The following is a 27,513-nucleotide window of genomic DNA, read 5'->3' as shown; positions in this document are numbered from 1 at the left end:
CTTCCCCATTTCTGAAGAAGGGTCTCGGCCCGAAACGTCAGCTTTCCCGCTCCTCTGATGCTGCTTGGCCTGCTGTGTTCATCCAGCTCTACACCTTGTTATCTCTGTATCCCTTCTTTACCATCTTATCATTTGCGTTGTCACTTCTAGGGAGCTATGAACTTGAAACTCAAGATCTCTTTGTACGTCAATACTCCGAAGGGTCTGGCCATTTACAATATACTTTCCTCTTGTATTTGACCTGCCAAAATGAATAACCTCACGTTTGTCTGGATTAATGTCCATTTGCCCTTTCTACGTCCAACTGATGAATATCCTGCTGCATCCTTTCATATCCTCCTTCACTATCCACAACTCCGACCAATTCTCATGTCATCTGCAAAGTTAGAATCAGACCACTGCCACTTTCATTCAAACCCATTATAAACAACAGAGGTGCCAGTGATGACCCTATTGGCCGCAGACTTCCAGTCAGAGAAACACTCTCTTGCACAGCTACCTTCTGTCTTCTCTGGCCAAGCCAATTTTGTATCCAACTTGCTGGCTTACCATGGATTCCACGTGATTTGATCTTCTAGATCAATGTACCATGATGAACCTTGCCAAATGTTTTGGTAAAGTCCATGGAGACAACATCCACTGCCTTTCCCTCATCAGTCATCTTCGTTACTTCCTCAAAAAACTCAATCAAGTTTTATTCACTCATTTAGTACCCAGATATTATTTAGATTTTTGTTTGTCAAGCAATAAATTATTGATAGCATTGTCAATTTATTTGTACTTTTTTCAAAAGAAGAGGGAAAAGACTGATTTTAAAATCCGAAAATTTAGCTTTAATTAATATCCGCTTATGCACAGTGCAGATGGAATGGTGATATTTTAACTTCTGATTGTGTAAACTCTGTTAACCCATGATGCCAATCATCCAGGCAAATGGAGCACATTCTATTACACTCCTGACTTTTGCCTTTCGATAGTGGAACTGCTTTGGGAAGTCAGGAGATACATTGCTCAACACAGAATTCTCAGCCTCTGATCTGCTGTTCCAGGCACAATAATAATATGGCTGGTCCAGTTCAGTTTCTGGTCTGTGGTAACCTTCATATTGCAGTCAGGAACAGCTGCATAGTGTTACACAATTATTACTTTTACAGCAAAGTGGAGCAGGTGATCTCAGATTGGCCACTTTGTTAAAAAGAAATTCGGTTAGGTATCTTGCAAGGCAGCTGATCTGATATCAACAGTTTGCTTTCATCAGCAGAATTTAAACCTTCCCCTTGGGAATATACGGTTGTGAAACTTTATAATTCTGTTGCACCCATTTAATGTGAATTTGTTGAATGTGCTCTAGTTCAGAGGGTTACAAAGTACCTAATTGAAAGAAGGGCTTCTATTCTTTGAACTGATATTGAGCATAGAGTCATAGTCATACAGTAGAGAATCAAATCCTTCAGCCCAACTCGTCCATGCTGACAAGGTTTCCTAAACTGAACTAGTCCCATTTGCCTGCTCTTGGCCCATATGCCTCTAAACCTTTTCTATCCATGTACCTGTCCAGATGTCTTTTGAAATGTTGTAATTGTACTGGCCTTGACCACTTGCTCTGGCAGCTCATTCCATATATGTGCCATCCTCTGTAAGAAAGTTGCCCATCAGGTCCCTTTTTAAATCTTTCTCCTCTCACCTTAAACCTGTGCCCTGTAGTTTTTACACTTGCCTACCATGAGGAATAGACCTTGGCTATTCACCTTTATGCTGTGTCCCTCATGATTTTCTAAACATTTCAAAGTGTGGGAGGCCAAAGACAAAGGCCATAATAAGTGTAGGTGAGAATTAAAATGACAGGAGACCAGAAACTCATACTCATGCCTACAGGCAGAGCTGAAGCTAATTCACAAAGTAGTCAGTCAACCAGTATTTATCATAGAATCATAGAATCCCTACAGCGGGGAAACAGGCCATTTAGCCGATCAAGTCCACACTGACCCTGTGAAGAGCATCCCAGCCAGACACCACCCCCTACCCTATGTCTGCATTTTCCATGGCTAATCTACCTAGCTTGCACATCCTTGAACACTATGGGGCAATTTAGTATGGCCAGTGCACTTAACCTGCACATCTTTGGACTGAGAGGAAACTGGAATGCCTGGCAGAAACCCACGCAGACATGGTGAGAATGTGCAAACTCCACACACAGTTGCCTAAGGGTGGAGTTGAACCTGGGCCCCTGATGCTCTGAGGCAGCAGTACTAACCACCAAGCCACCGTGTTGTCCCAAATTTAGTCTGTCTGTAGAGAAGGCTGCATCATGGGTTGTAAATATGGTGAACACAATTGGAAGAAGAGCATGTAAATTGCTGTGGTACTTGGAAGGAACCTTTGGACCCTGGATAATGGGCAAGGGGATGTAAAAGGGCAAGTTTTGCATTTCTTTTGCTTGTATGAGAAGGGGTGACTGAAGGGAAGGAGTATCCATTTACTTAATGTCTTTCATTCAGTAACCAAATAAAAAGGCACCTATAGCAATCAAAAAACACTCCCTCTGCTTTTCCTGTTACCACTTAATCAAAAACAGACGAAAGGGTATACATGGATATTACGTGCAATTGTGGCTATTGCATGACCATGTTAGAGGCCTTTTACTCATTTCTAACTTTAATCAGAAATGTCATGAACTACATGTGGCTTGTGGATGAAATATCGGCAAACTCTGTGCTGGGCTGCATTGTGAATGTGTGTGTAAGCCTTTGATCTTTATTTCATAGGGTGTTGCCGCAGATTTATGTTGCTGTAGTAGAAGCCGTGCTGGCTAGCATCCGATGCTACGTGGAAACATCCAGCTTAAAAAGTGTAAGTGTCATTCATAAGATTGAATATAAACTGTTAAATAAGGTTGACTTTTATTTTGGGGATACAGTCTGTAGCAAACATGATGAGGCAAGTGAGAGGTGATGTCATAATTCCCTGGCAAAACAGCTGAATCTTTGCAGCATCCACCAAGTGGGTGAAGGAGAAATAATATGGTAGTTGAGTTTTTGACAGCTTGGAGTGCATGAGGGATATTCTTGTTCCATTTGTATTTTGGAAGCTTTCAGCACACTGCTGTGAAAAACATGAAAATATTGGCTAAATCAGTCTCTGGTAATACCAGAAGATCCTAAGAAATAATAACAGGAGTAGGTCATTCTGCCACCACGAGCCTGCTCCATCATTCGAAAGAATCATGGCTGATCTGACATTACTCATGTCCACCTCTTGCCCTTTTCCCATAATCATTGATTCGCCCACTGATCAAGAATCTATTTCAACCTTAAATATACACAAGGACTCTGCCCCCACAGCTCTCTGTGGCAAGGAGTTCCAAAGACACTCAACCATCAGAACAAATTTGTCTTCATCTCGGTCTTAAATTGGCACCCCTTAATTCTGAGACAATGCTGTCTGGTCTGAGTCTCTCCCATAATGAGGGGAACCATCTTCTCAGCACTTACCCTGTCAAACCTTTTAAGAATCCTGTATATTTGCATGTGATCACCTTTCTCTCATTTTTCTAAACTCCAATGAACAAAGTCATACAATCATAGAATTCCTACAGTGTGAAAGTAGGCCATTCAATCCATCAAGACCACACCAACCCCTCAAGAGCATTCCACTCAGACTCACTGCCCTACTCTATCCCTGTAAATCTGCACTTCCCATGGCTAATCCACCTAACTTGCACATCGCTAGACAGTACAGAACAATTTAGCATAGCCAATCCACCTAACCTGCACATCTTTGGACTGTGGGAGGAAACCGGAGTATTCTGAGGAAACCCATGCAGACACAGGGAGAATGTGCACACTCCACACAGGCAGTCACCCATGGGTGGAATTGAACCCGGATCCCTGGTGCTGTGAGGCAGCAATGCCAACTGTTGAGCCATCATGCCACCCAGATGAGTCCCGACCTGTTTAGCCTTTGCTCATAAAATAATCCCTCCATACCAGGGATCATGCTAGTTAACCTTTTCTGAGCTGCTTTCAATAAAATAATACCTTGCCTTAAATAAGCGGACCAAAACTGCCCACAGTACTTCACAGTAGTCTCCTGATGACATGCACCCTCATGCACCTTGGTTATTAATACTTTCTATTTCAACTTTTAATCTTGGGAGTGACTTAGATAATGTCATAATATAAAGAAGCCTTATCTATGTCCTGCTTTAAGACATTTATATTCAATCTTGTAACTATAGCCCCTCATTCTTAACTCCCAAAATAGTGGGAACCCCTAATTCCATCCATTTAGAAATAATTCAGGAAATGGTTGTATTGAAGAAAGAACTTTGATTTAATAGGGCTTTTCTTTACCTTATGGATGTCCCAAAATGCATTGCAGCCAATCAAGTACTTCTCAAATATTTTATTGTGATAGGGGACGTTGTGCACACAAAGTTTTGCATACAGGAATAAGAATCATGACCATATAATCTGCTTTATGATGTTGACTGACACACATTGATCAGAGACAAGACCTTGAATTTATATTGTACCTTTTTAAGATAGCAAAATGTCAGAGCGCTTATGAGTGTGTTCTTAAACAAAATCTGGCTCGAGATCTCTCGAGGAGATATATGGACAGGACAAGGTCAGTTGTAAACAAAAGTAGCTTGCGAGGGAATTTCAGAATTTATGGCCAAGACATCTGAAAAAATTGTCATTTTGGAGGGAGTTAGAGAGGGGGATGGATAAGTCGATGAAGAGATTTGAAAATGTGGATGAGAATATTGGCTGGACCTAAGCCAATACAGCTTAGAAAGCTCAGGATTGCTGATTAAAGGGACTGTTAAAAGAATATTGGGATAATGCAACAATGTTTTAGCTGAAGTCCAATTTCACAACTGGAAGTGGAGGTGAGAGTAACAGAAGGAAAAAACATTGGATACAATGTTGCAAGAGTCTGGAGATGACAAAAGCCACAAATGAGCGAGGAATGCAGAGTGCTTTTGGTTTTGAAGATGTCAGTAAGTGATCTTGGTCATGAGAAAGCTAAATGGAATTAGTAGCTGGGGAACTGAGTTTGTGGCATCAGTGTCTGTTGCTCCTTATGTAACTGATAGATAAAGTTGATGCCTCAGTTTAAAACTTTCTAAGAAAAGAAGTCTGACAATGTTTCACACAGTATTGCTGTCATCTCGTGCAGCAAATGGGCCAGGCCGCCATCCTCGATTGATGTTCCTGAGCCATATCAAATATTGCTATATTTGATGGCGTTTGGAGGGATGAGGGGGGGATATTTTTGAAACTTGGGAATGCTGTCCAGGCCTCTTCAGAATGAACTGGAGAAGATGTTGCTCCTAGTAGGATAGACTAGGACTCTGGCACAGCCCTAGAGTGAAGGGATGGCCCTTAAGAATGAGGTGAGGAAGAATTTCATGAGCCAGCAGGTGATGAATCTGTGGAACTCCTTGCTGCAGAAGGCCATGGAGGCCAAGTCATTGAGTCTTTTTAAAACAGAAATAGGTTCATATTTCATTTGAAAATTATGGAAAAGTTGAAGTGGGGAAGGCTCAGCAGAGGTTATTAAACTTTGCAGAACAAGTAATATGATAGAGATTATGGAAAGGGATAGGAATTTAACTTCAGGCACAACAGTTAACAACAGGACGGTGATGAGAAGTGGGAGCAGACAATGCGGGACGGAGGGTGTTATACTTAAATGCACACAGTATACGAAACAAGGTAAGTGAGCTTGAAGCGCAGATTGAAATTGGCAGGTACAGCACAATGGGCATCACAGAAGTGATAGCAACATGATCAGGCCAGCGAACTAAATATCTAAGGAGACATATCCTGTCAAAAGGATAGGCAGATGGACCGAGGGGAAGGGGTTACCTTCTTAGTAAGAAAAGAAATCAAATCAATAGCAAGAAGTCGTATGGAATTGGAATGGGTAGATTCATGGGTGGAGTTGAGGAACCTCGAAGGAAAACAAGGAGTTGTGTACAGGCCTCCTAACACTAGTTAGGATGTGGGGAAGGAAATACATTAGGAGAGAAAGGGTATGAAAGGCACTATTACAGTAATCTTGTGGGACATCAATATGCAGATGGACTGGAAAAATCAAGTTGGTAATGGATCTCAAGGAAAGGAATTTATGGAGTGTCTGAGATGGGTTTTTAGAGCAGTTTGTGGTAGAGCCCATTAGGGAACAGACAATTCTGGATTTGGTGATGTGTAACGAAGCAGACTTGATTAGGGAGCTGAAGGTGAAGGGGCAGTGGCCATAATATGATTGATTTCATGCTATAGTTGGAGAGCGAGAAGCTCAAGTCAGATGTCACAGTATTATAATGGAATAAAGGTAACTACCAAGACACAAGCAGCTAGAACTGATTGGAAGGGAGCCTAGGCGGAAAGATGGTGGAGCAGCATGGTAGGAGTTTCTGGGAGTAATTCGGGAGGCACAATAGAAATTCATCCCAAGGAAGATGAAACACACTGAAGGGAGGGTGAGGCAACCATGGCTGACAGGGGAAGTCAGGAACAGCATAAAAGGAAAAGCATATAATGTGGTGAAGATTGGTGGGCAGACAGAGGATTGGGCACCCTTGAAAAATCAGCAGAGGATAACTTAAAGCAATGGGTGGGTCCGAGGGTGGAGAAGATGTAATATGAGAGTAAACTAGCTACTAATATAAAAGAGGATTACGAGAGGTTTTTTGTTAAGATATCTAAAAGGTAAGAGAGAGATGAGTGGACTTTGGACCACTGAAAAATGAGGCTGGAGAAGTGGCAATGGGGAACAAAGAAATCATGGAGGAACTGGATAGGTACTTTGCATCAGTTTACGCAGTGGAAGATGCCAGCAGCATACCAGAATTTCAAGAGAGTCGGGGGAACAGCTGAGTATAGTGGCCATCGCTAAGGAGAAGGCACTGGGCAAGGTGAAAGGCCTGAAGCTTGAAAAATTAGTCGGACCAGATGGACTACACCCAGAGTGCTGACAATAACTGAGGAGATTGTAGAAGCATTGGTGGTCATCCTTTAGCAATCACCTGGAGTCAGGGAGACTCCCAGAGGAATGAAAAATGGCTATTGTAGTACCTGTTTAAGATGGGAGGGAGGCAGAAGATGAGCCGTTTATAGGTCAGTTTGCCTGACCTCTTGTCATTAGTAAGATTTTAGAGTCCCTTATTAAGAATGAGATTGCAGAGTACTTGGAAGTGCATTGTAAAATAGGGCTGATTCAGCATGGCATTGTCGAGGAAAGGTCATGCCTGACCAATCTGTTAGAATTCTTTGAGGAGGCAATGAGCAAGTTAGACAAAAGGAGATCCAGTGGACCTGATCTGTTTGGATTTCCAGAAGGCCTTTGGAAAGGGGCTACACAAGAGGCTGCCAAGTAAGATAAGAACCCATGGTATTTAGGGTACATTACTGGCACGGATAGAGGATTGGCTGACTGGCAGAAGGCAGAGAGTAGGGATCATGGTAGATCTTTGTTTGGGATGGCAGCTGGTGACAAGTGGAGTTCCACACTAGTAAGTGTTGGGACCACAACATTATACATTAATGATCTGTATGAAGGAACTGAGAGTATTGCTGCTAAGTTTGCGGGAAAGATGGGTAGTGTTGAGGAAGCGAGGAGGCTGCAGAAGGACTTGGATCGGCTAGGAAAGTGGACAAAGAAGCAGCAGATGGAGTACAATGTGGGAAAGTGTGAATTTATGCATGTTGATTGGAAGAATAAATGGTGAAAGGCTTTTGAAATCCAAAGCACAAAAAGACTTGGGAGTCCTCGTTCAGGATTCTCTTGAGGTTAATATATTTGACAGGGTAGATGCAGAAGGGTGGTTTCCCCCTGTAGGAGATTAGAGGACCAGGAGGGGACAATCTCAGGATTCTTCTGGCAGTTCGGAAGGTAAATGCAATGTTTGTACAGCTTCAGCAGCATTTCTCTGCTGTTGAATTCTAGACCTCTTGAAATGAATACAACGTTCTGGTCAGACTCCATTTCAAATATTGTGAGCAGTTCTGGCCCTGTATCAAAGGAAGGATGTGCTGGCTTTGGAGGGGGCCAAGAGGAGTTTTAAAAGAAATAGTCCAAGGATGAAGGGTTTGCCATTTGAGGACTCCGAGTCTGTACTGAAGTGAGTTTACAAGGATGAGGGGGGATATGTTTGAAACTTAGAGATTACTGATAGGCCTGGACAGAGTGCGTGCAGAGAAAATGTATTACTATGTACTCTCCACTAGGAGAGACGAGGACCAGAGGGCACAGCCTCAGAGTGAAAGAATGGCCTTTCAGATCTGAGATGAGGAATTTCTCAAGCCAGTAGGAGATGAATCTGTGGAATTCATTGCCACAAAAGGATGTGGACCCCAAGGCATTGTGTGTAGTTAAGACAGAGAGATAGATAGGGGATTGAGGGTTACGGGAGAAGGCAGGTGAATGGGGATGAGAAACATATCAGCCATGATCGAATGGCGGAGCAGATTCAGTGACCAAATGGCTTAATTCGGCTCCTATATCTAATGGTCTTGTGGATTAGTAAGTGAATCAAAGGTTACAGGGAGAATGCAGGTTGAGAAACATACCAGCTATGCTCGAATGGTGTTGCAAATTTGACAGGCCGAATGGCCTAATTCTCCTCCTATGTGTTATTGCTGAACACTGTTGACTACGTTGATGCACATAAGTCTGAGACAGAAGGCTGTCACCACAGTAATAATTTAATGCTTTTTGTGCACTTTTATAGGCCAAAGAAGTTGCAGAAGAGGTTTTCCTTTCAACATTGGACTCTTGCAGTCTTACACAGTACAAAACTGCCCTAAGGTATGCTTGACCAGTTTTGTCTTTGGCTGAGACTTAAACTTTTAACTTTGCAAAGAAAAATGAATAGTAAGCCTGAGGAGGCACTCAGCGGTTAGTACCTGATAGGAAGCACAAGCGTAATTGATGTTTCTATTTCACTGTGTTTTTGTACAGCCTTAGAAATTTCTTCACTACAATAAGGTACTTTAACTAATTGTGGTAAATCATATGACATAGGAGTGGCTCTGCCATTCAGTGGGAACTCCACTTGCCTACTTTTACCCAATATCCCTTGATTCCCTGACTGGTTGAAAATCTGTCTATCTTGGCCTTGAATGTACTTTATAACCCAGCCTCTTTTTTTTTTTATTTTTAAAAAGAAATCCACAGGTTCACAAACCTCAAGAGAAATGATCACTCCTCAGAGGTCTTAAATGTGTAACATCAAATCCTGAGATTGTGTCCTGTGGTCCTCGAGTCTCCCACAAGTGGAAGTAACCTTTCTGCATCTACCCTGTCAAGTCCCTTCAGAATCTCATTTTTTTTCAATAATGTCGCCTCTCGTTCTTTTTTTACTCCAGTGTTCAGCCTGTCCTCGTGACAGTTCCTGCATACCTGGTATCAGCCGAGTGAACCTTCTTTGGACTGTGTCCAATGCCAGTATAACCTACCTTAGATAAAGGGGTCAAAACTGTTAAAAGTATTCTAGCTGTAGTCTGACTAGTGCTTTGCATAGTTTTAGGGAAACCTCCCTCTTTTCATACTCCAGTCCCATGGAAATAAGGGCCAACATTCTGTCTACTTTCCCTATTACCCACTGAACTTGGATGCCATTTTCTTGTGATTCATGAAAGAGTCAGTCACAAAGTTCTACAGCATGGAGACATGCCCTTCGGCCCAAACTGGTCCATGCCGACCAAAATGTCCATCCACGCTAACCGCATTTCCCTGCACTTGGCCCATATCCTTCTAAACCTTTCCTATCCATGTGTTCATCCAAATACCTTTTAAATGTAGTTCATGTATATGCCTCAACCACTTCAGCTAGTAGCTCATTCCATATGCATACCACCCTCTGTCTTTTAAAAAAAATTACCCCTCAGGTTTCCATGTATTCTTTCCTCCTCTTACCTGAAACTGATGTCCTCTAGTCCTCGATTCTCCAACCCTGAGAAAAAGACTGAGTGCATTTGCCGTATCCGTGCCTTTCAGGATCTTATACACTTCTGTAAAATACCCCCTTAGTCTCCTGTTTTCGAACAAAATAGTTCTAGCTTGTCCAACCTCTCCCTGTAATTCTGTCCCTTGAGTCCTTGCAACATCCTTGTAAATTTCTTCTGCACTCTTTCCAGTTTAATAACATCCTTTCTATTGTAAGATGACCAAAACTGAACACAATACTCCAAGTACGGCTTCACCAATGTCCTGTACAACTGCAGCATAACTTCCTAACTGCCAAAAGCTGCCTTCACTGCCCTGTCTACCTAATACTCCACTTTCAGAGAACCGTGCACCTGAACTCCAAGGTCCTTCTGTTCTACTACACTCCTTAAGGCCCTACCATCCATCATGAAACTCCTACCTTGATTTGACTTTCCAAAATGCAACACCTCATGCTTATCTTTCTTAAACTCCACTTGCCATTCCTTGGCCCACTTCCCCAGCTGATCAAGACCCTGCTGCCGTTTCTGATTACCTTCCTCGCTGTCCATGATACCGCCTATTTTAGTGTCATTTGCAAACTTACTAATCATGCTTTATCCATTGTCATCCAACTCATTGATATAGATAATAAATAGCAATGGGCCTAGCACCGAGCCTTGAGGCACACCACTAGTCACAGGCCTCCGGTCCCACAAGCATCCTTAGACTATTACTCTCTGCTTCCTACCATCAAGCCAGTTGTGTATCCAATTTGCCAGCTTTCCCTGGATTCCATATGATCTAACCTTCCAGAGCAGTCTACCATGTGGAACCTTAAGGCCATACTGAAATCCACGGAGACCATGTCTATCGTCCTGCCCTCATCAACCTTCCTGGTTGCTTCATCAAAGAGGGCTCCCAAATTGCTCTGTTCTGGAGATTTCTGCCTCCTTTCGCCATTGAAATTCTGTTGAATACTTCTGTTCTTCCTGGCAAAGTGCATAATTTTATATTTTCATACCTTATAGTCCGGCTGCCAAGTTTTTGCCCCCTCACAGATGTAACCTGTCTACATCTCTCTGTAGACTGTGGGTCATCACTTGCCTTCCCATCTATTTTCGTGTCATCCGCAAACTTGGCCATAGTACATTCATTTCCCACATCCAAGTTATTAATGTATATTGTAAATAAATGTACCCCTTGCACTGATCCCCGTGGCGCACACCACTAGTTACAGGTTGCCATTCCTGAAATTGCCCACCCCCCAATAATCCCAACTCCATCTTCTATTAGTTAGCCAATCCACTATCCATTTTTATATACTGTCTACAACACCCTGGGGTAAGTAGCCTAATATACAGTACCTTATCAAATGCCTTTTTGAAAATCTAAATATGTCACATCCACTGCTTCCCTCTTGTATGTCCTGCTTGCTACATTTTCAAAGAATTTTAGTAAATTTGTCAGGCATAATTTCCCCTTCACGAGGCCATGCTGACTGCTTTTCATTCTTCCTTGGTCTTTCCTATATAAAGTCAGAGTTATAAATGGAAACCTACCCTTCAGTGCAACTCATCCATGTCGACCAGATATTCTACGTTAATCCAGTCCCATTTGCCATCATTTGGCCCATATCCCTGCAAATCCTTTATTTATAAAACCATCCAGATGCCTTTTAAATATTGTAATTGTACCAGCCTCCACCATCTCCTCTGGCAGTTCATTCCATACATGCGCCACCCTCTGCCTGAAAAAGTTGCCCCTCAAGTCCCTTTTAAATCTTTCCTCCCCTCCCTTTAAACAGATGCCTGCTAGTTTTGGACTCCCCTTCCCTGAGGGAAAAAAGGACCTTGACTGTTCACCCTATCCATATCCCTCATGACCTTCTAGACGTCTATAAGATCACCCCTCAAGCTCTGACGATCCAGGAAGAATATCCCCAGCCTATTCAGCAACTCCCTATAGCTTAAACCCTCCAAGCCTGGCAACATCCTTGTAAAGCTTTTCTGAGCCCTTTCAAGTTTCACAACATCCTTCCTATAGCAGGGAGACCAGAATTGAATGCAGTATTCCAAAAGTGGCCTCACCAATGTCCTGTACAGCCATAACATGACCTCCCAACCCTTTATACTCAACACACTTTATACTCGAAGGCAAGCGTACCAAATATCATCTCCACTACTGTCTACCTGTGACTCTGCTTTCAAAGAACTTGGAAATATCTTCACAGATCAGAGTAAATATTTGAAGCAACGGCGGGTAACAAGATGTAGACAGAGAAGCCTAACAAAGAGCAAGCGCAAACCTACTTGATTGAGAAGGCACAGAAGCAGGCTGTTCCACTGTTTTCTTGGATTGGACTCAGAAGAGGCACCTCGTGCTGCCATTGCTCCCTTTGTCTCAGCACTTAATCACCTCCAGGATATCGTCTTCTGTCAGTATATCTTCACACGTACAGACAGACACGCACATCCTTCTGTGCACTCGTGTTCTGGATGCTGGTTTTGTGTTGTTGTACTGTACTGACCTGAACACCACCACCAACACCGCACCCCCCCACCTCCCCAATCAGGAAAGCGCTGCAAATTAGAAATTACTGCAAAAATTCCATGATTGTCACTTCTGACTCCAGTATGAGTCATAATTCCTTCACCTAGATATTCCATTTCAGTGTGTTTGACAATTTGCTGTTGCGTTAACATAATGGATCTCATCCATAGACTTTTGGTTGCTTGATTTTCTAAAATATTTCCTTTGTGTTCCTCTGGTGTTTTTCTTACAAAGTATTAATGTATATACTTTATACATTGATTCCGTATCTTGAATAAAAAGAACTCTCTCATTTTGCCTGCAGATCAAATTTGTCTTTCCTTATTCAAGCTGTGAATAGCCGAGGGAGGTTAGTATTGCGTTTTCGTTCGGAATGTTATATTCCAAAGCTGACAGATTTATATGTGTGCAACTAAAGTTTCTGTTACTGAACTTTTGGGTAGATCTGCTGTCATGGTTTATTTGATGTTTTTTTTTCCTTGAAGCGCAGTAGTTGGAGGATCTTAGTTGATTCACCATTCTAAGTTGAAGATTCCCTCTGTTGATGTAAGAATGCACTGTAACTTCAGTCTGAGCATGTGTTCATTGCTAAGTTCTGGTGTGATGGTTTTAGTTTCTGTGCTAGCTATTGCACTTGTCCACAACTTTGAAGAAAACATTTGACAGAAGAAGCAGGTCTCCTTTATTGTTGATGTGGAGGTGCTGGTGTTGGACTGGGGTGGATAAGGTCCGAAGTCACACGACACCAGATTATAGTCCAACAGGTTTATTTTGAAACCACAAGCTTTTGGTGCGCTGCCCCTTCATCAGGTGAAGTGAAGAAAAGCACGCAGGCACAGAATTCATAGGCAGAGAAATCAAAAGATCTTAGAAATGGCGTGAGCCAAATGTTGACAGCTGAATAGTAAGTGAAGGGATGATCTCCAATCCAATTAATTGAGGCAGAGAGATCATTACAAAAAATAAAAATCAGGTGCTGGAGTCAAACCAAACTGGAGGAATAGAATCATAGAGGAAGACAGCATGGAAAGAGGCCCTTCGGCCCAAACCCGTCCATACTGACCATGGTGCCCACTCAGCAAGTTCCAAATGCCTGCATTTGGTCCATATCCCCCTCAACTCTTTCCATCCATGTACCCATCCAAATCTTTTTTTAAATGTTGCTATTGTACCTGCCTCAACCACTTTCACTGGCAGCCCATTTCATATACACACCACTCTGCATGAAGAAGTTGCCCCTCGGGTCCTCCTTTAAATTTATCCCCTCTCACCTTAAACCTATGCCCTTTTGTTTTCAATTCCCCATTCCTGGGAAAAAGATGATATGCATTCATCCTATCTATGCCCCTCATGATTTTATTCACCTCCTTAAGGTCAGCCATGGAACAAAGTCCTATCTTGGCCAACCTCTCCCTATAACTCAGGCCTACTAGTCCTGGCAATGTCCTTTGTAAATTTTCTTTGCACAGTTTCCAGTTTAACTATGCCTTTACTACTGTACACAATACTCCAAGTGCGGCCCCACCAGTGATTTATACAACTAACATAACGAATAAAACTCCTATACTCGGTGCCTTGACCGATGAAGGCCAGCATGCTAAGTGCTTTCTTCACCCTGTCTACCTGTGACGCTGCTTTCAATGAACTATGTACTTGTACTCCTCGGTCCCTCTGTTCCACAACACTTCTCAGGACCTTACCATTTACTGTATAAGCCCTACCTTGGTTTGACTTTCCAAAGTGTAACACCTCACACTTGCTTGTGTTGAATTGCATTTGCCAAACCTCAGCCCACTTCCCCATCTGATCAAGATCCCTCTTGAATTTTTGATAACCTTCCTCGCTATCAATGATACCTCCCTAATTTTGTATCATCCACAAAGTTTCTAATGTATGTTCCTATCAGATCTTTTATGTAAATAACAAAGGTCCCAGCGCCGACCCCTATGGCACACCACTTGTCACAGGCTTCCAGTCCGAGAAACAACCTTCAACCCTCACCCTCTGCTTCCTACCATCAAGCCAATTTTGAATCCAATTAGCTAGTTCTCCCTGGATCCCATGTGAGCTAACCTGCCATGTGGGACGTTGTCGAAGGCATTACTAAAGTCTGTTCAGACAAAATCCACCGTCTTACCCTCCTCTATCATCTTGGTTATCTCTTCAAAAAATTCTAAAAGATTTGTCAGTTGTTAGGTATCATGGTCGCATGCATACCAAAGCAACAAGTAACCCAAAACTGTACAAACTAATTAAGGTAGCGAGATCATAACAAGTCATTGAGGTGATGGTGTCAAAACAGGACAGTAAGGAAGATTTTACAAATACAGAATGGTATGGTGGGATTACATGTAGTGCGACATAAACCTAAGATCATGGCTGAGGCTGTCTTCATTGATACGGAACTTGACTATCAGTTTCTGTTCGGTGATTCTGCGTTGTGTATCTTGAAGGCTGCCTTGGAGGAAGCTTACCCGAAGATCCTTAGTTGGTGGTTAATGTGTGGTACAGGAGAGCAAAAAGCGTATTGAAAGATCATTTTTAGTCAAATCTGATTTCTCTTTTCTTTCTTTCCGAATCGCTGTGTCAAAGCGGAGAACTGCAAATGTGCCACCATGTGTTTCTATTACAGTTGTCTGGGGATGTGCTTTTCTGCCAGAGTTTCTCTCTATACTTGTGTAAAAGAGGCAGGTTTAGCAGCATACGATCATAAGGAAGCTATTCAGCCAATTTGAACTTCACCATTTAATACTATCTTAGTTGATTGAACAATTCAATGCTTTTAACCCACACTAACCCCATAACAATTTGCACCATTGATAACCAACTAATTACCAACCTCCATTTGCAATATACTCAGAGTTCCAAAGTCTTTTGGAATAGAGAAATACGCCAACTCCTGTACTCCAAGGTCTGAGCAATGAAGGCAAGTGTGCTAAATGCCGCCTTACCTATGACGCAAATTTCAAAGAATTGTGTACCTGAACCCCTAGATCTCTCTGTTCTACAACAGCGCCCAAGGCCCTACTTTTAATTATACAAGTCCTGTCTTGGATTGTTTTAGCAAAATGCAATACCTCACATTTATCGAAATTAAACTCCATCTGCCACTACTTGGTCCATTCACCCAACTGATCAAGATCTCTTTGTAATCTTAGCCTTCTTCACCCTTCACTATGCCATTAATTTTGGTGTCACCTGCAAACTTACTAACCATTCAGTCTTTCTTCTCATCTAAATCATTTCTATAAATGACAAACGAAAGTGCACCCAGCACCCAGAAGATTCTTTTGCAACAAAATTCTCAATTATCCCCTTTTCATTACATCTTAGAAGTTTGCAAATTGCCTATCCTGTAGTTAGCTACTCAACATGCTGCTCCTGTAAATTATCGTGAGCACACTGCAGAAACTCATCCTCTACAGTTTTGGTACTAAATTGATTTATTCAGTTCATCTCTAAATTCAAGTCACCCATGAATACTGTGTTGTCCATGGTATGAGTTTCTCTCATTTCCTGGTTATGCCATACTACACAACAACCAGTATTATTTGGTGGTCTATTAAAATCTCCAACTGCTGCTCCTTGATATCTCTGTTTCACCGAGACGACAGATTCTACACATTGTTCTTCCAATCTCTGAGATCCTCCTTTGCTAATATACTGATCCCATCTTGTAGTATCAGTGTAACTCTGCCTCCTTTTCTATCTTGTGTGTCCTTCCTTAGGATTGAATATCCTTGAATGTTTAGTTTCCAGTTCTGGTCACCATGCAGTCATGTTTCTGTTTGTTTATCAGGACTGGTATTTCTGTTGTTCAAATGCAGGGATGTTTTATGGATTATGATGCACTCAAAATTAATTGGTGAGGAACCTTTGAAGACAATATTGTCGAAGTGTTATCAGAAACTGAAGGTTTCTGTTAACTTTAATAGTGAATGAATCAGGCCTTTATGTTGCTAGCCACCAATCTAAATGATGATAACTATTCTTTTCGTAGTTTATGAAATGTTTACCCTCTCTTCTTTCTAGGATCATCTCATTGGATAGCCACATAAGCAAATTCCTTGTTAAAGCGGTAAGTTACAAATGTGTGCCGTTTCTCTTTGCTTCACTTGATACCTGTTTAAAGCTTATAACTGGATGTTATCTTTCACTGTGCAGGTACAGCCATAAAACCGTAAAGACAGTGAACCCTTGACTATATTTCTGTCCTGACAAAACATTTAGTCGTGGTCATTTCATGTTTCGTATAAAATTTGCGAATAAAAAAATTCGAATGCTGAATGCCATAATCCTCTCCTAGTGTTTCAAAGGAATTTCCGCTTGGAAAATTCAAGTCTTTAATATCACTTGTATGGAGGTCTTAGACTTAAAAATATCTTGGCCAACACAAGATGAATGCTAAATAATATAAACCACTAAGCAATGACCATTGTCGTAAAAACTCCTTTGAATTTGATTTGAAGTGGTATCTTTGAAACTTGTCTTACTCAGGGTATTTTTCTCACTTTTGGCAACTTGTCCCTCATTGTCAATTAATTGTTAACAGCAAAATTATAAGGGACAAATATGAAAATGAAACAAGAGGTTACACAGAGACATGTTGAGTGAGCAAAGATGTGGAAAATGGAAAATCTAAGATTGTCCTTTTTGTGGTTGGTTGGCTCGCAGAACTGGTTCGTTGTTCTGCAGACGTTTCATTACCCTGCTGGGTAACATCAGTGCAGCCTCCGATGAAGCGCTGTTGTGTTTTCCCGCCTATTATTTAAACTCTGGTGTCCGTTGAGCTGGGTTACCTCATTTCCAGATTTCCTTCGTAGTAGAGTATATATAGGGTCTAGCTCTGTGTGTGTTGATGGCCTTAGTGGAGAACCAGGCCTTGAGGAATTCCCACGCTTGTCTCTGCTTGGCCTATCCCAGGATCCTGGTGTTGTCCCAATCAAACTGGTGGTTTTCCTTATCCACGTGGATAGAAATGAGTGAGTGTTGGTCGTGTCTTTTTGTTGCTCATTGCTGTTCATGTACTCTTGTGGCTAATTTTCTTCCTGTCTGTCCAAATTAATGTTTGTCACAGTCTTTGTAGGGGATCTAGTATATTACATTGGCCCTGTCCATAGTGGGTAACGGGTCTTTGGTTCGGGTTAGCAGTTGGCATGGGTTTGTGTGCTACTGTGATGCCCAGTGGTTGTAGGAGTCTTGTGGTCAGTTCAGATGCGTTCTTAATAGAAGGTAGCGTGATGAGTATGTCAGGGCGTGCAGTATCTTCCTGGTGTCGTTTGTGTAATAGGCATCTTCTGACGCAGTTTTTTGGGTATCTGTTGTCCTTGATTACTTGGAGGTATTCTTCTTCTCTTCGGTGTAGGTCTGTGTTGCTGCAGTGTGTTGTTGCCCGTTCTAACAACATCCACAACCCGAGCTACAAATCTTTTCAAAAACCTTGTTGTCCTTTTTATTTGCTGATGACACCACTGTGGTTTGACACCATCAAACAGTGATGAATCAGAATAAAGAAAGAGGACTTGGTGTTGTGGTGCAATGATAACCTCTCTCTCAATGATGGAAAAACAAGAGAACTGATCATTGACTTCAGAAAGAAAGGAGGAGAACGCGCTGCCATCTGTATCGGTAGAGACCCCTCTCATCCTGGTAATGGTCTCCTAAAACCTCTTCCGTCAGGCAGAAGATACAGAAGCTTGAACACATGTACCAGTGGGTTCAAGGGCAGCTTCTCAGCTGTATTAGACTAATGAATGGACTCTCTAAATTCAAACTATGTTGATCTTGTTAATATTGATCTTGCTTTGTGCACCTCCTGTGCAGTGTAACCTGTATGCCTTGGTCTGTCTAAGCGTCCTATGATCTATATGCCCTTGCTCTGTCTGTAGTACTCACAAACAAACAAAACTATTCACTGTACTTGGGGACACATGATTACAAAAAATCAAATCCAAAAACCAGCAGGAAGAATAAAAAAAAATTTAAATGGTGAGCGATTGCAGAGTTCAGATTCAGAAAGGTCTGGTTGCGCTTGTGCGTGAACTGCAAACGGTTATTCTGTAAGTAATAATTAAGAAAGCTAACAGAATGTTATCATTCATTACGAGGGCATTGAATCTCAAGTAGGGAGATTATACTTCAGTTATACGATGCACTGGTGAAATGCTATCTGGAGTAGAGCATGGGTCACCTTTTTTAAGAAGGGTGTAAAAATGTAAAACAATGTAGTTCAGAGAAGATTTACTCACTCATACCTGGATCAAGTGGATTTCCTTATGAGAAAAGGTTGGAACAGGTTTAGTCTGCACCTATTGGAATGTAGAAGAGTAAAAGGTGACTTCATTGAAATGTAAAGTACTGAGGGATCTTATCAGAGGATGTTTCTGAAATAACTCCAAGTCTGGTATCCCGTCGCCCTTTATTTGCACATGCTTAGTACCTAACACTGATCTGGTTTCTTCTGAGTGAACAAAACCTCTAACACTCCTGTTTATATCTGTTGGCAAGAGCTCCCTGATTGGACCAGATTAACAGCCCCAATCAGGAAACTCATATTCTGAGGTCCACCTGGCTGACCTCGTGACAGTCACTCCATCCCTCCCCCTTTAAGGCCGTGGACATAGCCCTGTTTTTTTTGTCATGTAGCCTTTCCTGTGGCGTTTTCGCACCAGCTCCAGTTCCTCCAATTCACTCTTGGATACAGGCAGTGTGTACCTGACTGTAGCTGTCCTCTTGTGCTCGGAATGTCTTGGCAGAAATTCTTCTTCCTCTTCAGGTTGTAACGGCGTCGTGGTTGCAACATCTGCCGTATACATCTCACTCTGGTTTCTTTGACACTAAATGGAGGGGTAGAACCATGGCTTCTGCAGGACCAGGTATGTTTTGCTCCTGCCTCGTTTGCGAGTTTGCAGCTTTCACGTTCAGGACTGTCTCACCTGATGTGACATTTGACATCAGAAAATGCTCCAATTTCCTGCTGGTAAATGATGGCTCATTGTCTGTGACCAACACTTCTGGGAGCCTGTGTATTACGAATGAAGCATGCAGCTTTTCTTTCATCGTCCCCGTGTTTTCAGAATGAACTGTACTCACGTCCAATCACTTTGAATGGGCGCCCACGATGACGAAGAATGTTGAGGTTATGAAAGGCCTGGCATAACTGATGGGTAACTGAATCCAGGCTTTACCTGGCCATTCCCACGAATGTGGGGCATCTTCTGGCGATACTTTTTGTCCTTTTTGGCATTCTGGGCACTGCCCCACCAACTTGGCTATGTCAGCATCCAATCCTGGCCACCAGACATAACTTCTCACCAACATCTTCACCCATGGATGACCCTGGTGGAGTTCAGCCAGTATCTGACCTTTGCATAGGACAATCGCTCTTGCTCCGTATAATAAAATGCCGACCTCCATGGTGATGTGGTCTCGGTGGGAAAGATTACAGTTCTGGTTGTGAAGGCCCTTTTTGTTTCGCTCATCGCCACCAGCTGTTTTAGTTTTGTTAGGGCCAGGTCTTTGAGTTCACAGTCTGATATTGTCAATGGTGACTGGAAAGGTGTCTCGAAAGTTTAAAATCAGAAAGGACTTTGCTAGTGGTGGCATCATCAGTGGTGTATCTGCCAGTGGGAGGTGGCTCAGGGCCATCTGCATTTGAGACATGACATCCTGGGTTGTTACAACTTGTAATTGTGTGTACTTGGAATGGAGCCCATCACTGAATTTGACCTGAAGCTCCAGGCAGCATGGTCTTGTCCTCTGAATAGCCCTAGCAGGATTTTGTGGTTTGTTACTATTACAAATTTACATCTGTAAAGGTATTGGTTGAACTTTCTCACCCCAAAGATGACTGCCAAACCTATTTTTTCTATTTGGGCATATCTGGGCACTGTATCAACTCAAGTCTGGGAAGCATATGCAATTTGGCGTTCCTCTCCATTAGGCCATCTGCGAATCAGCATAACCTCAATACTGTACAGGGAGGCATCGCATGTCGGCACCAGATCTCACTTGGGATCATAGTGTGCCTACACCTGAGATGATGATAGCAGCTGCTTCCTTTCCCTAAAACGCTACGTCTTGGCTACAAGACCATGTCCAAGACTTGCTCTTTTTCAATAGCAGATGTAAGGGTGACAGGGCGGAGGCCAGGTTACATAGGAACTTTTCAAAATAACTCACCAATCCAAGGAAAGACCTAAGCTCCATTGCGGACGTGGGAGCCAAGGCACCTTTGATCGCTCTCCCTTTATCTTCTGAATGTAACCTGATCTTGTCAACTCTTACAGCCCAAGTGGGTCTTCTGTGATGCCTGGAACACACATTATTCCCTTGCAAAGTGTGTGCCTGCCTTGGAGAAATGTCAAGGGACAATAGCCAGGTTCCCTAAGTGCTCTTGTTGGTCTTCCCTGTTGTTAACACACCATCTAGATAAACTGTGACCTGGGATAGACCTTGTAGGTGATGTTGCATAGTTAGATCATTAATCCCACATACCACGTGGGGTCTCAGCATCTTGTTATGGTTAAACCGAAGCCACATGCCTCTACCAGTCACCTTAACCTCATCAAAAATCCTGACATGGATTCCCCTCGTTCTCAAACTCTTGAGTAAAACAGATTAGCATCTCAAAATTAGAGGAGATCTTGGGTCGTAAGATTCCTTAACTAAATCAATCAACTTTTTAAAGGTTTTACTATCTGGAAATGTTTCCTCAGGAAATATTAGGCGCCTAATAACAGAAGAAGCTCTGGGTCCACAAGCTATCAGGAGAACGACTCGTTGCATTTTATCTGCCCCAATGTCATTTGCCCGGAAAGAATAAAGCGTACTTTCCACGTATTGGGCCCAGCCTTCTTCAGCAGAATTGAATGAATTGAGCTTCTCAAATAATGACATGATGCCAGAAATGCTTATGCCATTTCAAAGGTGACTGTTGTGAATAAGTTTCTTCAGCAGCATTTTTTTTTCTCTCGTAGCCATTGAAATAACTCCACAGTCTGGTTTCTTGTTATCAAGTTACATTTTATTCACACATGCATTGTACTTGATACTGGTCCGGCTTCCTCAGAGACCGCTTTGAGTGAACAGAATCTCTGTCATACCTGTTTATATCTGTCAACCAGGGCTCCTTGATGGGACCAGAGTAACAGCCCCAATCAGGAAACTCCTATTCTGTGAGGTCCATCTGGCTGACCTCATTACAATCGCGAGAGTTTCCTCCTGTAGGATCATCCAGACCTAGGAGTCACAATTTTTAAATTTCTTTAAATCACCCATTTAAAAACTGAGATCACATTAAATGCTTTCTTTTAAGGTATGGTGTCTGTAGGATTTCCTCCCTGAATAGGGGGCAGAAGGAGAATCCTTGAACATTTGTGAAGCCGAGGTAGATTCTTGTTGAGCAATGGGTTGAAAGCTTGTCGGGGAGGTGGGCGTGTGTGTGTTTGAGATTAAAAATTAATTAACCTTGACCTGTTGAATGGTGGACCAGGCTCAAAGGGCTGAATGGTCTACTCCTGATTACTATGTTCCCTGTTAATCTGATAAGTGATACAATTTGAGATGGTCGATCAGCCTGGCCAATTGCCACAAATGAAATTTGGAAAACCACAATCTATAGGAGACCAGTTTACAAATGATATGTGCCACTGAAACAGACCATTCTGCCCAGTTTTTTCACATCAGTGATTCTGCTCCACTTGAGTATCCTCTCTTCTTTTCTCATCTACATGTATTTTGGGATAATCTAGGGAAAATATCTATATCCCATCAATTCTTGGGGGTATACCTATTCACGTGTTTCAGTATATGTTTTCAGTTTTGGAAATGAAAGATTAACAGAAAATGGGATAAATGCAATTGAAATACATGGAGTCCAATTACAATTGGGGTCATCTTGCTTTACGAGGTGAACAGCAAGAAAGGCAGGATCAGAAATGACAGGTGGACTTGCTGAGCTGGAAGTGTGGTGTCTACGATACTTAGTGATGACAGTCCAGAAAGATTTTGTTTCTGGAATTAAAATTAAATTGGTTAAAAGCCCCACCACCTTTTCTTAGGCAACAAGGGATGAGCAATAAGTGCTGGCCCAGTTAGTGATGTCCACCTTGCAAGATTGAACAAGAAAAGTAATGAGTGGTACATAACCTGAAAGTCATGTTAAGGATTACTCCGAGCAGCCTGCGTCATCATGGAGGTGGGTGGAGCTTAAGAAATTTCTTGATTTCCAATTTATCTGTGTGTTTTGGCTTGAAGAATTTAGTTGTCGTTTGGAGCTGGGAGAAGTAGAAATTGCCCTTGGCAGTATGTGTGCTGTTGTTTGCAGACTTCATGCAGTTAAGTCTCAAGAGATTTCCCAGGCCATCCAAGCGAGAGAGGCTTTGAGAGTATTTTAAGATTAGTTTTGAAAGTGAAGAATTCCAATCCTTTGTGAAGGAGACAGTGTTAATGAGGTTTGCTAAACCTACAGTGTCACTACATCTGAGTGGGATCTGTTTTGACTGCACTGGTCATTTGAAATGCAGTCTGTGAAATGTTTGACCACAGTTTCAGTTCATTCATCATCTCCTGTTAATTCAGAATGTTTGTTTAATTAGTGTATATGGTTTAGAATGACTATCTTGCTGTTGAAGTTTATATAGTAAAGACTGATATTTCAATTTAAACCTGGAATCATGTCGCTGATTTTCTTACACTTGGTCCTTCAAAACATTGCTCTTGATAAGATTATGCTCTATCAAAGTTGAACGTAACAAAGATTCAGCTCCTTCAGTATTTCTATAACTGGGATTGTATCCTTTCTGCCTCAAATGCTTGTTTATGTTCTCCTTAGTACCAATTTGTAATTAAGTTTGATATTTGTATTTTAATTCCATTTACTTTAGAGAATTATCACAATGGGTAATTTTGAATTAAAAACACTTTGGATAGGTAGTAAAAGCAGAAAATGTTGATTTATTTCTTGAACAGGTCTGGCAGCATCTCTGGAGATGGAAACTCAGTTTATATTTTAGATCAGTAATTTGTCATCGGATCAGAATTTCAACATCTTCAGCATTTTACTTTTGTAATGCTGGACAGGTTGTGTTTCTTGCCTGACAAATTTAAAAATTCCTCCACAGGAAGTGGGTATTGCTGGCCCGGCCCAGTGACATTGTCTGGTGGTGAGCTGTCTCCTTAAACTGCAACAGTGTTTGTGATATCGATGCATAAGCACAAAGCTGTTGGGAAGGGTTTTCCAAGATTTCTAATCCAATGACTGAAGTCACCTGGATCCATTTGGAGGGTCAGATTGCAGAAAAGCAGTAAAGTGGCTTATTTATTTTTCGATCATCAAACCCTTTTTTTTCCTGGTGGTAACAAATTTAATTCGGTTTCAGTTTCAGAATTTTGTCTTGTGGGTTTGACCTCTCGGTATAATGTTTACAGTCTGTCATTGATATGTATTCGTGTGCACCTGACATCTATTTGCCAGTCCAGCAATCTGATGAAGTAATTCTACTTTGGCTTGTTCAGAATTGTATTCACTGTTTACTTTTGTATTAAAAGCAGTCTGCAATACCCAACAGATCAGGTGCTGCCTGACGTGCAAAATCTAGCACTTCTAAATAACAAGGGTTCCGACCCAAAACGTCAACTTTCCTGCTCCTCTGATGCTGCCTGGCCTGTGGTGTTCCTCCAGCTCCACAGTTTTTTTCACACTTCTAAGTATTTCTGCTTTATCTTAGATTTCCACTATGTTTTGCTTTTGTATTTTTAACTCACCCTTTATGAATATCTTGGCTTCCATTGTATCGTTCTAGTTTTAATTTTAAGCTGGCTTCGGAGGTGATTGAAGGATCTTGAAAAGTTATTTCAGTTGAATTCTTTGGCAATCTGGGGTTGTTCTACTTGAAGTGTGACTGTAACCTACAGGGCTATAGACCAAGAGCTGGAAATTAGTCTTAGGCTGCGTATTTCTTACTGGCACAAACCACAAATCATCTGTTATAGATTTTCTGCACTTACATTTCCTTTTCTTGATCTGTATCATCTTCCCCACTTGCCAGCAGTAAATTATACTTGGGAGTAGCTATTTGTAAAGACCCCATTTCCATGTTGATGTTTCAGTGGAATTTGTAGAATTAGCAATTTAGGAATGCCATTATAGCTACACTCCTATCATATCACAAGACAGAAAATGCAGAAAAGATGTTCCTGTTGACCAGGGAATCCAGAGATCTCAGGTTAAGAATATGGGGTAGGCCATTTCGGATTGAGATGAGGATAAATTTCTTCACCAGGAGAATAGTGAACCTGTAGAATGCTCTACCAAAGAAAGCAGTATAGGTCTTAGAGCTGAAAGGATCTAATAGTATAATGGGTAATCACCTCAAGTTAATTTGGCTGCTTTGTTAAGAAATCTCTCAATCGAGTACTGAAACAATGATTTAAACTTTATTGTATGTAGCAACCAAAATAAGCGAATTAACACTCTCAACTCATTTTGGCTATTACCTGATTAATGGTGAAATTTAGCCACTATTCCAACCAACAGTATCTGTCTCTGGAAGTATGCAGGGTTTGATCCTTGTGCAATGTTGTTCGAAAGGCATATGAAAGGTTCTGGTGTTGAATTATACGCATATTTTCATCCTATTATGTAATATTATTGATGAATCTTTAGAATCTCTTTAGATTCCTTTCATCCAAAATGTTGTAAGTCTGCAGCTTGCCGCCTTCTCAGAAGTAGCTTCCTTGTTCCTTGTTACATTTGGCATAAACTGTCTGTTTGAAAAATTAACTTTCCTGTTGTAATTAACTCCTTAAAGTCAGCAGTTGGGCAGTGATTTATTCTTGCAGCGTGAGACAGCAATTATCAAATAGGTGTCAAAAGTTTTGTTCATGTAGCTTCGACCCTTCTTTTTAAACATTTTTGATAACTTTTTTTTTTTCTAATCAACCTGTTCAGAGATGTTATTACATTCCTCTGAAGTAGGTGGGACTTGAACCTGTCCTTTCCAGTCCAAGGGTAGGGACACTACCACTGTGCCACAAGGTCCCCCACAGAAATACGTCTGGACAAGGGCAGGCCTGAACTTTTGCTAATATGCCAACACCCTGGAACACATTTCCCTCAAACCCTTCTGGATTTTCTGCTGTACCAACTCTAGCTCTGGTTTCAAGTCCTTCTTTTCCAGGCCTGGCTAATTGCTTTCAGTCCCTCTGTAACAGCTTGTCTTTGTCCCTTAATAGTTTATTCCAGACAGAGTTCTTGCTGCTTCTTTCTATGTGTAACAGTTTATGTTCGTTGATTCTTTCAATCCATTATCAGTTGGTAAAATTTTGAAGTTTACACTAGCACAATGATATGGGGATAAAGCAGGAACTGGGTACATAGTAGGATAAGCAGCCATGATCATATTGAATGGTAGAACAGGCTGAAAGCACTGAATGGCCTACTCTTTTTTTTTTTTGCCTGTTTTCTATGTTTCTATTCTTCCAAACATTACAGTATGGATCACAGAATAATAATCGATTTCTAAGCTCTGCTGATTTAATTTCTTTCTTTTTTGCATCTGTTATTTTTGTGATCCTACTTTGAGTTTGGTGTCCCAACTTGGTTTCCATTTCTAAATATTTTTCAGGCAACCATGACTGTGTATGACATTCCAGATTTAACAGGAGGAAAAGGAACCCTAGGGTCCATTGTCTTTTCTGAATCATTCCTGGAATCAAAGCTGTTTCTCAAAGAAAATGGTAAGTGGAATAATTAGTGATGAATTAATTTTACAGCCTGTTTAATTAAATAAGTATTGTTGGTTTGTTTTTCATCTTGACACACGTTTTCCCTTTGGGTAACAGTGGGGAAGAGTTGAAGAGATCAGCATGTTTCTGTGATCAGAGTCTAGGACTTGAACCAGAGTTTTTGCTCCTCAGTGACTTAGATGAATGAATAGAGTCTTGTATATCCACATTAGCAGATGATGTTAACTAAGAGATAGTGAGAAGAATAAGCAGAAGCAGAAAGTTATAAAGGTTTGTAGACTAATCAACTAAGTGGACAAACCTTTATTCAGTGAGAAGTATTCCACTTTGGATCCAAGAAATAACAATGGGAATATTTTCCTAATGGTGAAGGACCAGCTACTGTTGATAAGAAAAGTAATTTTGATGTTATGCACACATTACTAAAAGCTACTTCGCAGGTACAAAAAAAACCTTACACAAACTTTTTTATATACATGATTTATAATGAGCAGACTTGAATACAAGGGTGTAGAAAATATATTTTAATTATACAGAATCTTGCTTAGATAACACCTATAGTGCTGCTACACTTGGTTTTGGACACGACACCCTAGAAAATATGTAATGATCTCGGAGGCCAAATTGCATGAAATTTATATTTCATTCAGCTTAGAATGTTCTGGGAACAATCAAATTAAGAATTTGCTAGAGTACAATCGGCTTTGCTGGGCAATTCAGAATGAAGTGGCTAATCAAAAATTAGAGGCAGTTCAGGGCTGAAATCAGGCACACGTGGAAATTGGAGATAATCTCCCAAATTTGTGAGGTTGGCGACTGAAATTTTCAGGGGATAGATCAACAGATTGTTATTATATCTGGTATTAAAAAGAAAGTATCAAAAGTGACTCAGAGTTGAGGTACAAATCTTTTCTCGTGCCTCTTTTGCCTTTGAAGTAAGGTTGGCAATGAGCTTGATGCGGCCCCTTAATTACTTTATACAGATAAAATTGTAATTGGAAATCATGAAATGACAGATTACTAAAAAGCTAGTTGTATCAACCTCCATAGTGCATAATGTGGAGGTGCCAGTGTTGGATTGGGGTGGACAAGGTCAGAAATCACACAACACTAAGTTATAGTCCAACAGGTTTATTTGAAAACAAGCTTTTGAAGCCTCACTCCTTCTGCACCTGACACCTGTGTTATGTGATTTCTGAATTCATAGTGCATAGAACAAGGATAAGATGCAACAAAAATTGAAAATAAATGCAGGAGAGGAACTAATTAGAT

General features: G+C 41.4%; 1 protein-coding gene across 1 annotated transcript in view; it reads left to right on the top strand.

Annotated features, from left to right (window-relative positions):
- The window catches only part of dnaaf9 (dynein axonemal assembly factor 9), a 253,262-nt gene that overhangs the window by 77,903 nt on the left and 147,846 nt on the right, over positions 1-27,513 (top strand). The window contains exons 14-18 of the mRNA XM_048602079.1: positions 2,766-2,850; positions 8,744-8,820; positions 12,797-12,841; positions 16,525-16,570; positions 26,121-26,232. Coding sequence (XP_048458036.1) covers positions 2,766-2,850; positions 8,744-8,820; positions 12,797-12,841; positions 16,525-16,570; positions 26,121-26,232 — 365 coding nt within the window. The remainder of the gene's footprint in view (positions 1-2,765; positions 2,851-8,743; positions 8,821-12,796; positions 12,842-16,524; positions 16,571-26,120; positions 26,233-27,513) is intronic.

The sequence above is a fragment of the Rhincodon typus genome, chromosome 1 (genome assembly GCF_021869965.1).
Source record: "Rhincodon typus isolate 14 chromosome 1, sRhiTyp1.1, whole genome shotgun sequence".
Lineage (NCBI taxonomy): Eukaryota > Metazoa > Chordata > Chondrichthyes > Orectolobiformes > Rhincodontidae > Rhincodon > Rhincodon typus.
The sequence above is the reverse complement of the archived record's forward strand: the minus strand, read 5'-3'. Positions and strand labels throughout refer to the sequence as shown.